Here is a 14878-nt window from a genome sequence, read left to right on the forward strand (position 1 = left end):
GATCAATAACTACATCCAAATTCTTTGAAAAATATATTTGGGTTTTTGTTTTCATCTTTTATCTTAGAGTCATATGATCACTGACATTTCAAAAATTTCAGTGTACAGGCACGTCTTAGTTGAGAATTATAGAATAATCAGAAAGATTTTTATGTATGAAATATATCATTATAAAATTCTGAAATATTTGAATTACTTTAGATACATTTTCAGGACTCTGTGAAACAAACCAGTTGGATTAAATTCAGAGATCCCTGCTGAGTCTCTAAAAGTCAAAATAATTATCTCCACCAAGAACAATAAGCTTCAATTCCAGCTGCATTAAAAGTATGTCAGAGGCGCATTTATTCCCACTTCAGTTTAGACTATGAGCCAGGAAGCTTGGGTTCTGTATATTTAATTGAGTGTGTTCAACTCTACCAGTGATAAGTTGAGTGCGACCCTTAAGAGGTTTTTATTTTGTTTTGTTTTGTCCTTCTGGGTGTTGACAGACACCCGAAACCCTCATGCCTTAAACTGTGTGTTACCTCATGTGTTTTCTCTTCTGGATCATTCTTTCCAACACTTAAGCTTTCTATGTACTATTTCATACCCTAGTACACACAAACACACACACACCCAGGGTAGGCCTGCTCAGAGATAAGGAGACGGTGAGGACCCACAGCAGAGGCGGACAGTGTTTACATTGTTTGCAGGAACATGGAGCAAGGGAAGTGTTATTTTTTGTTTGGTTTCATTTTGTTTTGATAAGTCCTGACTATTAAAGCCAAGTCACATTCTTTTGGACCTTGTCGACACAAATTAGCGAACATTAAAGCCTCACTATTGACAAGAGAGAGGCAGAACACGTCAGACACTTGAATTTCTTTTCCTCTGTGTTAATTTGCACAGTAACGTGATATAGATAGACTATATCAACCATTTTCCGTGTCCAGTTTACTAGCATTAACAATACGTATACTATTGCGCAGCCAATCTCCGGAGCTTTGAGAAACCCAGAAATTCTACACAACCCATTACATAACAACTTCCTGTTCCCCTTTCCCTCATCCTCTGCTAAGCACCATTCTGTTCCTAGATATTTGATATCTAATAGTGAGAGCGCCTGTAGTTTATGTGACTGAGTTCTTTCTCATGTAATGTCATCAAGGTCCATCACCATTGTAGTGTGTTACAGACTTTCTTTCCCACTTAGAGCTGGACAATATCTGCGTCTCTAGAGGGCACTTATTCCGATCCCCTCATTTGCCTAAGTTCACTGGTTGTTTTTCCACTCTTGGGCGACTGAATCTACTTCTGCTATGAGCACAAAAGTGCAGATATCTCTTTCTGGGGTGAGACTTTCAAGTCTCCTGATAGACTCCCTGCAATTTCTGGGCCAAATGATATATGTGTTATTCTTGGCTTTTGAGAAATAACCTCTTTTACATTCCAATTTCAGAGTCTGAGGACCATAATTCCTTCACATCTTTCCTGATATTTGTTACTATGTGTGTTTTTAAGTTAATTATCAGATAATAATCATACTAAACAGGTGTGAGGGCTTGCTTTGCTGTAGTCTTGACATGTGTTCTCCCGTAACAGGGCTACCCATCTTTCCATATGTGTAATGTGAATACTAATACTTAAATATTAAAATTTTAAAATATTAATATTTTAAATATTATTATTTTATTATTATATTAAATGAAATAATATATTATTTATTATATTAAATAAAAATATTTAATATCAAAATATTAAAATTAAAAATTACTCTTCAATCAGAGATGACAGAATCTCTCTCTCATTCACAGTAGCACTAAAAGAAATTGTAGGGGTTGGTATTAGTAAGGTATAGCACGGAAACCTAGATTCTAAATATATTAGTATTCTGCCAAAGTTTCTAAGTTAGCCAAAGATATTACTCTAAGGAAAACTAATATTGCTTCATCTTCCAGCTTTCTCTCTATCTCTGGCATTAAATTTCCTTATCGCAAAAATCCTCTCAAACAGTCATAAGCTTCTATATTTCAAAGGTTTTATTAAAAGGCACTAGGGGGGAAATGTATATCCTTTCACTCTGGTGAGATGTAAGCAAGAAATCCATGTTGTGTAGCTTGTGTTTCTGTGGGACAGGACTAAGCCTGCTGGCTTCTTTGAGCCTCCAGTTGCCAGGCTTCTTGAGCCTCTGTATTTGCCAGCTGTTGCTAGGCCTCCTTATTTCCCAGGGAATGGCAAGTGCGCTATCCACCCATTCCTGAAGCCCCACTATGTAGGATGCAACCCCACAATGCAGGACAATCAGATGCGATAGGGTACAGGCCCTGAGATAATTTCAGCTCAACATAAGGCCAAGGTCTTAGGGTCTGCCCATGAATGATAGCCACAGCCTAATGCATTGTTTTAAGACTGCATTATTTAGAAGCTAGAGTAAACAAATTCTCTCAGTGAAAGTGTCTGAGGTTTCTATAAGGACATATCTAGGATTCCTCCTTCAACAACCTTATTAAATATTGATTCTGCCTCAGGCACCCATGTGTCAGAGGTAAATGGTGATTCCTGGCCTAGAATACCTCAGTCTAATGAGTAGCACAGACAAGAAGATCATCAAGTTTAACATAGAATGTATTAATTAGCATGTGATAATTGAGAACCAATCAGTCAATCAATAACAATGTGTGTAGTCTTTCAGGAGAGAACAGAAATACTGAGATGGTTATGAGGTATGCATATGAGGTGAATAATTAGTGCACTTTGGAAGTATTTAAGGTACCCAATTCATAGTTGAAACTTTCCTCCAAATATTTTTGTTCATTCTCAGCTTCTCCATCCTTCCATTTTCTTTCTGGCTAACTTTTTATTGATTCTTTGTGTATCGCACATCATGCATCCTGATGCCATTCATCTCCCCAGTCCTTCATATCCACCCTCTGCTCTTGCAAATGTACCCCAAAAGAAAAGAAAAGAAAATTAAAAAAAATCAATTTTCATTGTGGAAGCTGTGGTATGACAGAGCGAGGCACACAGTGTACCCCTTAGTCCATACACTCGCAAGTGTTCTCTCCTTGCAAGTCCTTTACTTGCAAGTGTTCATTGCAACGAGTTCTAGTTTATGTGACACCATTGTTATTTGGTATTCACTGAGACTCCTCTTAGATATCTTGTTACCTTGAATCATGGAGACCCTGAAACTTTAGGATTGAAGGACCGGTCCCTTCACATGCTCCAGGACTCCACAGATGGGATGGATGTTAGGGTGGGCCAGCTCATAACTCTGGTTCTGGGCTTTGGTGGTAGCTGTGTTGGTCAGCCTGCCAGTTCTCCCTCGTAACCCCCAAGAAGGGCCAGCTGTCCAGCACTGCCCTGGTTAGTTCACCCAACACAGCAGGCAGCAAGGGGAAGAGTCGGGTCTCTTGCTTTCATGCCCTCAGGCCTGTTCACCCACATCTACACCTTCAAGGCCAGCTCTATTGTGTTGCCCAGGCGAGGAGTAGGGCCCACTTTCCCGAGTGCTGCAGCTGGTAAGGGGCAGATGCAGCTGTCTTGCTCTCCATCCTTCCATTTTCAATATGTAGTTTAGGTCCGCTTATTTATATCTCAGTTGCTTAAATGGATTTACATTGTAAATGCTAACACATCTCACCAATTATTTCTTGGAATTTTTAAGTACAAACAACCAGTAATATTTAAGCTTTCTTTATAACTATCATCTTACAAGGTCATTTTCTATCCATTTATTTAGCAATAAGTTTGGGTTTTATTGTTGCCCTGACAGGAAAAATAAGCAGGCTGTAGAGATTGTAATGTCATGAAATGCTTCAAGCATTCTGTTGTTGCCGCTTCCTTAGTTCTTGCTTTGGGCTTTTGGAGACAGGGTCTCCCTGTGTAGCTTAAACTGTCTGTAGATTGACTACCTACCTCAAACAGTCATCAAATCTATGATCTGCCTCTTTCTGCCTCATGAGTGTTGGGAACAAAGGTGTGCACCATCACATCTACCCTTAAAGGTGTTGGGTCTTTATTCAAGGCCCTGATTTCCATGGAAAGTTCCACTGTCTTATTGATTTAACTTAAAGATGTTGACTGGGGAAAGGATGTAGCGCTGTTGCAAACAAACAAACAAAATCCCAGCATTAGCAGTAATTGTGCAAGGATGGAGGAGTCTACTGAATATTTAGATTGTGATTCAAATGAGCAGAAAGGCAACATTGCTCCTTTCGGGATTTGTGGGTGAGACATAAAATCTCCCAAGTGCGATGTTTTTCAAGTACTGCTATTCTTGGACTTAATTAACAGCATATTTGTTCTAATTTGATAGATTCTGATGAGGTCACCGGGCACACTTTGTCGCTGTGCATCTGAGTACACCGAGATATACACATCACAGATGATTTGACCTAGAAAACATAATTAGCACAGTCATTTACGGTATAAACCAAAATGGGAATTAATCTCTCATTTAGTCTGAGTGATTCGGTTATGGGGAATGACAAATGTGTTATACTCTCTTTGGGAGACCTAACGCAGGTTGATGACATATATGCACACACACATTAAGCACTTGTATGACCCTTCTTTTATTCTGGCATGTGAGGTTTGTTGACACTGTGCTGAGTAAGTTAACTAAGTCTACACAATAGGAACGGCTATGAACTCCCTGAAGTGTCCCAGGGTGGCACCGAACCAGAATTGAACCTGATACCTTTTGGAGTGTTTTACCACAGGACTGTGAAATGTGTCCCTAAGTCACAGAATGTCAACTTCCCGCAGAGTGGAGAATTAAATTGAACAGACTTTGTCTTCAACTCTTATTCTAGTTATGACTGAAGAAATAACCATTTGCACATTAGGGGAATAAATGCACCCCTCCAGATACTAATTTGCTGATCTCCTCTATCGAGGGTATAATTTGACACTCAGTCTTATACACCATATATGCTTGACAGGACTTTTCAACATTGTTGTATCATTAACCTTAAGCTCTGTAACATTCAGGTGACTTTAATGCAGGAAGAATGCGTGAATGTCATTGGCAACTCTTCCTATTAGCATGGTGAACCGAATAAGCTTTGTGCTGCATTTACTTAGGAACACACAGTGTTATTGTATTTTGACTCAAGGGTGTTAACATTTTTACCGTTAGCATTAATTTGTTTTCTTTTAATTATACAATCACTACACTCATTTTCCTTAGTAAAATGGAAAAATATCTCAGTTGCCAGATGTTGATGGTATGTTCTTAGGGTCTTAATGCCTGGTCTCATTAGGTTTCTGGTTTTGGCTTGTAAAAGTTTATGGACTCAGTATTTGTTGATGTTGGGGGAGTTTCAGTGGCACGTTTTAAAGATACGGTTACCATTTTCCATAGATGATTTCTGCTGATATTTGTCCTTCATTATCATCACATCAGAAGTTTTCAATGTGTGATCTTTTGCAGTTCTGATAGGTTTGGCTGATTTTTATGAAAGCATTGATCAAATATCTGCTGCATGTTTTTTCAAAAAATATTTTTTGTTCTTTATCTTTGAAAGTCTATGTTTATCTAGAGAAAGTCTGTGAATCAATAAGATTTGATTTATATTTCTTTAAAAAATATTGACTTGAAATTTAATGCTAAGCATCCTCAAATGGTAGTTTATTTTATGATTTTTAATATTTCAGTAAATAAGAATAGTTGTTTGTGAAACTAACAGTATTGTCCACAGGAATACATAGACTTGAACTTCTCCTAATATCATCCCATGTTCTTCATCAGAGGAAATCTTATATTAAAATGTTATCACAACCCTATAGGTTTCTTAGATTCTTCTCTGGTTATATACGTCTCCCAGAGAAAAATGAGGTAAAAAGAAACAACTTTGAAAAGGCATTTTAATTGATACATTCAAAAATTGATAATTAAAAATAAAATATTTGAATTTCATTTTTTTCTACTGGATTTCAATTTTTTTTCCTTGTTGGGTGCACAACTCTCTTGTTGGTAGGTATTAGCCCACTGTGAAGCAAGGAAGCAAAGATTCATAAAAGTGAGTCGCAAGTCCAGTCCCCTTACTGATAGAACCACAAATCAAGCCAGAGGCATTGCCACCCTTACTACGTCAGATACACATTCTATCCTTCCGAGAGTCGGTACTACAAGAAAAGTGAAATGAAAAAAAAAAAAAAAGGTTAAACTGCAAAAAGCAGGTGGTGGTGGTGGTGCACACCTCTAATCCCAGCTCTCTGGAGGCAGAGGCAAGCAGATCTCTGTGAGTCTGAGGTCAGCCTGGTCTACAGAGTGAGTTCCTGGATAGGCACAGAGAAACCCTGTCTCGAGAAACAAACAAACAAACAAACAAACAAAGCTAAATTGCATGGTATATAGACATTTCTTTCTCCTTGTGACTTGAATTAAAAATATTTAAATCTTTGATTTTCAAATTTTTCTATGTAAAGTTTGTTTTGTTTTTTGAAGTAGACAGGGAGACTTAACCTTCATATTACTAGCCTTGGAAACAATAGGCAGCTGAAAATTTATTTCGCTATGTCAATCTTTTGGTTTTTTATTCCTAGCTGCAAATGTTTTTTGAGACATTCCTGAGGACAAGTTCACCTCTGCAGGCATTGGATAGCATGAAAGAAGCAATTAGCAAGCTCTTATTGGTGGCCGAGGTGTTCAGTGAAGCATCTACTCTGGGACCAAAGACCTTCCATAAGTAAGAGAGAGAGAGAGAGAGAGGGAGGGAGGGAAGGAGGGAGGGAGGGAGGGAAGGAGGGAGGGAGGGAGGGAAGGAGGGGAGGGAAGAGAGAAAGAGCTAGAGGTTCTTAAATATATTAGGGAAAAGCCTTAGTTACTGAAATTAAATAGAACTTGGGAAAGTGTATATCAGTATATCATAATATGATTTCCTAAACATAAATGGCCTAATTTATAGATTCTATAACTTCAGAGTTTGTTACATGCCATTTGTTTGTATCCAAATGGTGTGACAAGAAATAAAACACAAGGCTTTAAACATTTTTTATTATTACCATTATCTTTTCAGCAATCTTAGTTTATAGTCTAGACTAGCCTGGAACTTGTAATCTTTTTGCCTCTACTTCCTAAGGTCTGGGACTACAAGCCTATTCCTGGATCCTAAAATTAATTTTAAATTTGTATCTCCTTTCAAATATTTCCATCAAATATACTAAGTATTGACTAGGTATAACTTTCCCTGTACATAATACATTAGCTCTCAACTATCCTATCCCAACGATTTCAAAATCCTGAGAAAGAAACAAAAACTTTTAACAAAATTCATTCAGCTCTAATCTCATAGCTCTCTGACAATAGCTCACGGCCTTTGTTCTAGGGAAACATTGTCTAGTTTGCTGGAAAGGGAGAGGTGCTCGGTGCACTGCGCTCATGCATTGCGCTCGTTCCTGCACTTTCTGAATGCATCAGTGTTAAACATGGAGGACCTGGAAACTTCTCCCCATAGGAAGGTTCTAACGGAATAACATGGTTGATTATGGCAGTGTGTCATGGAAAATGGAGGCACATTTGCACTTTCTCTAATGAACAAAAGAGACTCAAGTCCAACAATCCATTCCATGTAATTCTTCTGTTATCCATGTCATTGGCCTTTTAAATTATGAAATTTAATGATATCAATTATAAACAATGTAATAACAGAAAGCAGAGTTAGTGTGGCAAAGAAAATATGGAAAATATGTTGTCCTGTTAACTTGTGTTTTCCTTCCAGATGTAGACAGTGTTTTCAGCTTTTGACTTTTGATATTGGTTATGGGGATGTTGGATATCCCGTAGTGCTGCAGGTGAGTATGCAGGATACAGTGTGTGTGTTGTGGGGAGTGGGGGTGTTGAGGATTTTTTGAACAATCCTTTCAATTTCTTCTTCTCCTCTTCACTTTCCGTACTTTCTGAGTTACTGTAGATGTTTTATGGAGCCAGTGCATTTGAGGAAAGCCCATACGTGCATACTGATGGTGGGTTTCATCTACAGTTACCAGTTGATTAAAACAGCTTCACTGCAGTCCTTATAGGCTCATGCCCATGAGTCCTAGCGAGGGGGAACCTGGGAATTCTAACCACCATGTGGACATGCTAGGGCAAACATGACGTTTTCTATAGTTCTCCTGAATTCATAAACAAAGATGGCATTAAATCTTTATGGGGAAAAAGTAATACATATCGATAATAGCAAACAAAAGATACCCAGGGTGCTCGCATGACATCATGAAGAGATAGTGCTGTCATTCTTTTTAAATTGGTCTTCATTTTCATTTTAAAAAGACTTAGGAGCCGGGCGGCGGTGGCTCACGCCTTTAATCCCAGCACTCGGGAGGCAGAGGTAGGCGGATCTCTGTGAGTTCGAGACCAGCCTGGTCTACAAGAGCTAGTTCCAGGACAGGCTCCAAAGCTACAGAGAAACCCTGTCTCGAAAAAACCTAAAAAAAAATAAAAAGACTTAGGAACTAGAGAGACTGAGCAGAGGTGGAATTCTTGCCTGGAATGCACTAGGTCTTAGGTTCCATCCCTAGTAATACAAATGAATGTTATTTTTCAATTTTAATTTAAAAGCATAAAAATTCATGTGAATTTTTGAAATATTTTCCAATAGCTGTATGTATAAATTGGGTGATTTTTAGTTTTTTTTTTTTTTAGTTCAAAATCTTTTAGGTCACCTCCCTCATCATATTTTTTCTTCTAAAACATTCTTCAAGGGTAAGAAGTCTATTTGGAGCATGGGGACCATGGGAGACGGTTGAGGGGAGGGGAGAAACAGGGAGGGGAGCAGAGAAAAATATATAGCTCAATAAAATCAATTTTTAAAAAGCTGTCTACTGGGCTACAGGGTATGAAAGAAAGGGGAGCACAATCACCCTACGGTTAGCCAGAGTTCAACTCCACCAGAGTTTAGCCTTTCCCAAACCATAATAGAGACAATACAGTTACAGAAAATTGACAGGTTTAAGATTTATCTATAAAACTTAGAATCTTTATGAAATTTTAATGGTCATTTGCTTTTTTGATGCATATCTAATAGTTGAAATTAAACTTTCAAAAAAATGTTACATATTATCTTTCATGAACAAATATTTGTGAGATATAAAGAGCTCCATGCTAAGCTAGTGTGACTTTGAAATAGTTCATGTCCCTGTACATTGAAAGAATGGCATCTTCATATGAAACATTACTCACGTTTATAAAACTGTTAGCCTCTAAGAGACCACTAGATGTCAGTTCTGGTCTGCAATTCAACCTGATATATCATCCCTTAGAATTCATTTCCTTTCCCCTACTTCTCTTCCTTCAAAGGTACATGAGCACTTAAAATTTCAAGATGACGAGAATTTCAATTTGGAGGACCAAAATACAGAAAAAATCCTTTTGGAGGATACTTTCAATTTCCTCTTCTCCAATACATCTTCACTTCCCTTATTTTCTGAGCTATTGCAGAGGTTTCAAAGAGCCGGTGCGTTTGAGGTAAGTCCATATGTGCACGCTGACAGTGAATTTTCAGCCACTAGGTATTTTTATTGTGAAATTTAAAAATTTAAAAGTTTATTTGAAATTAACTGATAGTTGTTATCTATTATTGTGTGCTTCTGAATTTTTCTCTGACCTGAAAAATTTTATTTTGACTGAAAAAAAAAATAATTTTATTTTGACTGAGTATGCATGAGAAGGATTGTGTTGGAAATGAAGTAAAAAAGTTTATGGTTGTTAAGGAATGTTTATAGATATTTTGAATGATACATGTGTTTATACATTTTAGAATTTACAAAGACTCTTAGATTTCTCTGAAGGCATTCTCGAATGCCAGCGTGCTTCCGGATGACTTCAGGGGACTTGAATTAAAACATTAATTTGCTGAAACATTCATGTCTGTTAACATTTGACTAGAAGCTGACAATTAGGGGGGTTTGCTTTAGAATGGTCCTGGTTTTTGTTGTTTAGGATTTTTGTTTGATCGTCTTAATGGCAGGCTAACACTATTTATTTATTCACTAAAAAAATGAGTACCAATTGCCATAATATTATTCCCCACATATCTTTTTATGTTGAAATTCTTATTTGAAGCATTTGGAAAAGGAGTATGTAAAAGCTTTTGCAAAGGTCCTGATGGTGTCTGTCACAACACCTTGTCAGAGAGGGTTGCTCTTGATCTCTGGGATGCTCTAGGAAGCACATGGCTATGGGAAAACCTAGGGTGGTAAGCATGTTTGCCAGTCTACGAATCTCTCCCATGATAGTGTTCCACACTGGGGGTTCATGGGCAGATGTTTTCACCTCTATTGCTCTGAAGGCCCAAGGAAAATCTTGCATTCACAAACCATGGTCACACATATCCTCTCACTACCAAGGTACCATTGGGTTAGAGAGAGTCAGTCTCATCAATTTTCATTTTTTATATTTGAATATTGTTGTGACAGTTTATAATCTCAATAAATTCCATAACTTTAATAAATTTAGCTGTTACAGAGTTTGGTTGATTTCTTAAGTGGGCTGGGGGTGGGGACTGGGAGACAGATGGTTTGACCGCTACCCGATTGCTTAAGGCTTTTTTCTTTCCAGGATGGAAACCATCAAAAGGAGCTCAATCAGTGCCTGTCCTTAGAGGAACTTCACTCAGTTAGGACGTTTGTAAAGGAACTTGGGCGTCTGGGAGAATTCCAACTGGTAAAACAAAAGTGATATTTCTTTCCACTTAGTGACTGAGATTATGATATTAATAGATTAGCCGTAAACTGCCCAGTTTTTCCTTCAAATTTCACGTAGATGTTTCTTTACAACACACAGTCTTTTGTAAGCATCTTTTGTCCTTGGAAAGATGTACATGCTTCGCTTTAAGCATTCGCTGTAATATGTGGCTTAGTAGAGGTGAAGGATCTGACGTCATAGCTGCTGCCAGGGTATAACAGTTCTCTGGGGAAGATGTTAATATTTTTCTATTAAAAAAATTCTTTTAGTTTTGGGGCCTGCATATGCAACCAATATTTACTACTTTTTATTACCCTTTTAACTTAAGGAAAATTAAATATATTTAAACATAATAAGACTTTTAAAACAGCCCCAATCTTTTTTTTTTTTTTTTTTTTTTTTTTTTTTTTTTTGGTTTTTTCGAGACAGGGTTTCTCTGTAGCTTTGGAGCCTGTCCTGGAACTAGCTCTTGTAGACCAGGCTGGTCTCGAACTCACAGAGATCCGCCTGCCTCTGCCTCCCGAGTGCTGGGATTAAAGGCGTGCGCCACCACCGCCCGGCCCCAATCTTTTTTTTAAATTTAGTTTTCTCTCATACATTACATCCCGACCACAGTTCCCCCACACCTCCCCTCTCCCCCAGCTTAATTGGTGGTAGCAATAATGAAAGCGTCCAAAAAACAGATTGTATATGAATGCTCATAGCAGCTCTTACTGGCTTCAGTCTGCAAAAGGGCATTTTTTTCTCACCCTGGAATTTTTGGTGTATTTATCAATTTTTTGGTTAATATCAAAGCATAAGTGATTACATCTGAGTGTTTGTGCCCAATGTGTTTTATTTCTGCCACTAATATAGACTATAATGACTTTATGCTCTTACTTAATATTTGTTCATATAAAACTATTTTAAAATAGTATTTAAAATTCTTTGGTGCATTGTTAATCTTATGGAAGCCTCAAATAATCCTTGAGTTTTATCTACCTATATAGATAAGTTACTTATATGAGTTAATTATACAACTCATATAAGTTTACCAAGTCAACCAATGAAGGATATACCTTTTTATACAACTTAGCCCAATATTATAGAGAACTGAAAATAGGCTTATGACTTCCAACATACTTTTAATGAATATATTTGTCATCTTAATTAGTTTACATGTAATAAATGGTAGTGTATCTCAGTGTTTTAGGAAGACACTCAGCTGTCGGGGACTCATCACTCAAAACGCTATAAATGCAGACAGTCTCTGTTGGGATGAGACAAAGGAAGAAACGGGCAAAGCTCAATCCCCTGACTCTCGGAGTAAAACCAAGATAACCAATTTCAATTTCCTCTTTTTGTGAGATGAATAGTTCTCACTCTGGCATAATTCACTTGTAGCACAAAAGGATTTCCCTTCCCCATGGTCTTTCTTTCTGTGTTACTTAGCTCTTTTGAGGTTATGATTACTGGAAGAAGAGATCCATGTACACCTCATTGAAAAGAAAAAACTCAATTTACACATATAATTGTTAATAACTTTCATAATGCCTAACAAAGCAACATTTGCCTTGAAAGCAATGTCAAAAACTAAACCAATCTGTACTGACCATTAGAATGTGTGTTGATGTCTGTGCGTGTATGGACAAGACAAGTGTGCACACAGAGGTGTGTGGAAGTCTGAGGACACCCTCAGCGGTCACTCCTCACGTGGCCTCTGCCTCGCTTTCTGAGACACTCTCTATTGGCTCTGGGCTCACCAAGTAGGCTGGGCTGGCCAGTCGGTGAGCCCAGGGGATCCATCAGTCTCTGCCTGCCATGCTGGATTCTGTAGGAGTTCATGCTTGGCTTTCCTGGACTTCAGACTCAGGTACTCAGCTTTCAGTGCAACTGAGTTAGCATCTCAGCCCATGATCAATAGGATTTTACATAAATAACTGCTCGAGGAAACGATGTCTGACTAAATATGAATACTATTCATGACGCCACATTTTAACTTACTTTTCAATTTTTCAGTTGATTTTTTTTTTGTCTTCTGTTGATGTTTTCTTTGAACATTTCTTCTCAGCTCTTCCCATCCACCGCTCCTGGGATTCAGGCTGTGATGCGTGAATTTTATGATATGGCAACTCCTGGCTCAGTCCTGTCCCAATACTGGTCTCTTTTAAATGTATTTGAACAATTTTGGCCCACAAATAAAAAGGAACGGCTACATCCACTGGAATGGTAAGAGAGCCACAAATTTGAATGGTGTGGTCCAAAAATTCTTAAGCTGAAAAGATTGATTTCAAAAGGCTTTGCCTACATTAAAGTGAGCAACACAAAAGAAGTATGCCCAAAAATTCATGGTCTGGAAAAGAAATGACTTTCAAGCACTGAAACCCTAATGGTTCTGGTGGTCGTTAGACACTGCAACAAAAAACACACCCAACAATTTTCAAACTAGGATGTGACTCTGGTATAAAGCAATGCTTAAAGTTAGACATTTCCATCTTGTTTCTTCTTGTGATCCTTTGTTGTAGTGACACATTGGGGTGACATCTTTCGGAGTCCAGCCTCGATGGGATTCACACATTCCCGGGTAGGGGCATGTGGATTAAAAATTAGGTAGGAGGAACAGAGGTATGAAAGAAACACAGAGCCATGGGATAGTACTGGGAGGGCTATCCAGTGAATACTGAGTACTGAAAATGCCCATGTTTATTTTCCTTATGCTTATATGCCCCAATCCAAAAAAGTGGGGGAGGGGGAAGGAAGAAGGCAAAAGACTGCTTTAACATGACACAAAGAACAAGCAGAACAGTCAGTTACGTTAGTACTTGAAACATCAAGCAACTGTATCATCTAGTTAAGTATTCTGTTGTTCAGGCAGGACATGTAATTACAGCACCTTGGATCAAGCATTCTGTAGGCACCCACTTCCTAGGCCAAAGCTCTCATCATATCCCTGAAGGAGCAGGAATAGGCTTGAATTCTCTGACCTTTGGTGAAGGTGGAGCAGATCCACCTCTATGGCCATCTTAATATCCAAAACACCAATAACTACACCCTAGATCAGGGTATCTTCTCTGTAACCACACCTTTAGTCAGACCTCTTGTCAATAACTTTGAAAGAGTAAGAGTAGGCTTAAGCTCTCTGGCCTTCAGTCAAGGTGGTGCGGACCCATTTCTGTGGGCCCCCACAATCCATAGGTTTCCATTGCTGAAACATCAGAAAGATTTGGTGGGGCTTGTGTTTTGAACCATCTGATATCTTGGAGGTAGATCAGCAGGCACGTTTATTTGGGCATTATAGAGGCATGACTCTTCTGAGCAAATCTCATCTAATTTCATGAATCTATACTCTGCTTTGTTTGCTTTGCTTTTAGAAAGTGTTTTGTTCCATCTTCACTTCCACTCTTATAAGAGGTAGCCACGAGGGAAAAGGCAGGTGAGCTATTAATGCCTCTGGTAGCTGGCAAAGGGAATGCACTTAAAGCTTTGTCTGTTCTTTAATATGGATAGAATTAAGAGAGCATTTGACTTTTCTACTGCCAGGAAAACAGAATTAGACCTAAGCCTCCCAGGGAGATGAAAGACTAAGGGACATGACACTCATTTATGTCTTTTACAGTCACTACTGGAAATGGCTTCAGCTCTGCTCACTTGCCCTTTATTTCCTTCGGCTTCAAGAGATAGTGGCTAGAAGAAACTCATCTGTAATTAAAAATACAAATAACCATATACTGAGTACTTTTTTGAACATGTTCTAGCATTAATATTCACTTTACTTGCAAAGGCTTTCTAAGCTTGGCTTTATTCCCTCAGTAAGTCTAGTTTTCCCTTCTGTGCTTGAAAACCATTTTAAATATTCCAGCATAAAGCCACCTTTTATACTTTGCATTCATGTGAATAAGCCAAGACTTCCTCATACATCAGTATAGATAGACAAATAACTGAGGAGAATTCCCAAAGAGTTTATTTGTATTGTTTGTAACATTCTGTGAATTCCCTAGAGATTTGCAAGCTTCACAGCATTCGTTCCTTGGCAAAGTTTTCTCCAGCTCCTCATATATGACCAGGCTCAGCAAACCACTGGTTAAAATCAGAAGACTGACTTCTCTTACCTTAAAGGAATGTGAGAAAGATCACCATTAAATATAATTATTAAGGACAGGAGCTATTTTAAGTCATATAGAGTTGGATTAAATATATCCCAATATTCAAGTTTGTTAGTTATAGCAG

At 38.2% G+C, this 14878-nt stretch overlaps 1 protein-coding gene across 2 annotated transcripts in view; it reads left to right on the forward strand.

Annotated features, from left to right (window-relative positions):
* Nucleotides 1-14878, forward strand: part of Cped1 (cadherin like and PC-esterase domain containing 1) — a 271573-nt gene that overhangs the window by 132679 nt on the left and 124016 nt on the right. For both annotated transcript variants that reach the window (XM_038318771.1, XM_038318772.1), the window contains 5 exons: nt 6535-6677; nt 7710-7782; nt 9287-9454; nt 10547-10651; nt 12723-12880. In XM_038318771.1, the coding sequence (XP_038174699.1) occupies nt 6535-6677; nt 7710-7782; nt 9287-9454; nt 10547-10651; nt 12723-12880 (647 nt within the window). The remainder of the gene's footprint in view (nt 1-6534; nt 6678-7709; nt 7783-9286; nt 9455-10546; nt 10652-12722; nt 12881-14878) is intronic.

Source organism: Arvicola amphibius, chromosome 2 (genome assembly GCF_903992535.2).
Source record: "Arvicola amphibius chromosome 2, mArvAmp1.2, whole genome shotgun sequence".
In the NCBI taxonomy this organism is placed as follows: domain Eukaryota; kingdom Metazoa; phylum Chordata; class Mammalia; order Rodentia; family Cricetidae; genus Arvicola; species Arvicola amphibius.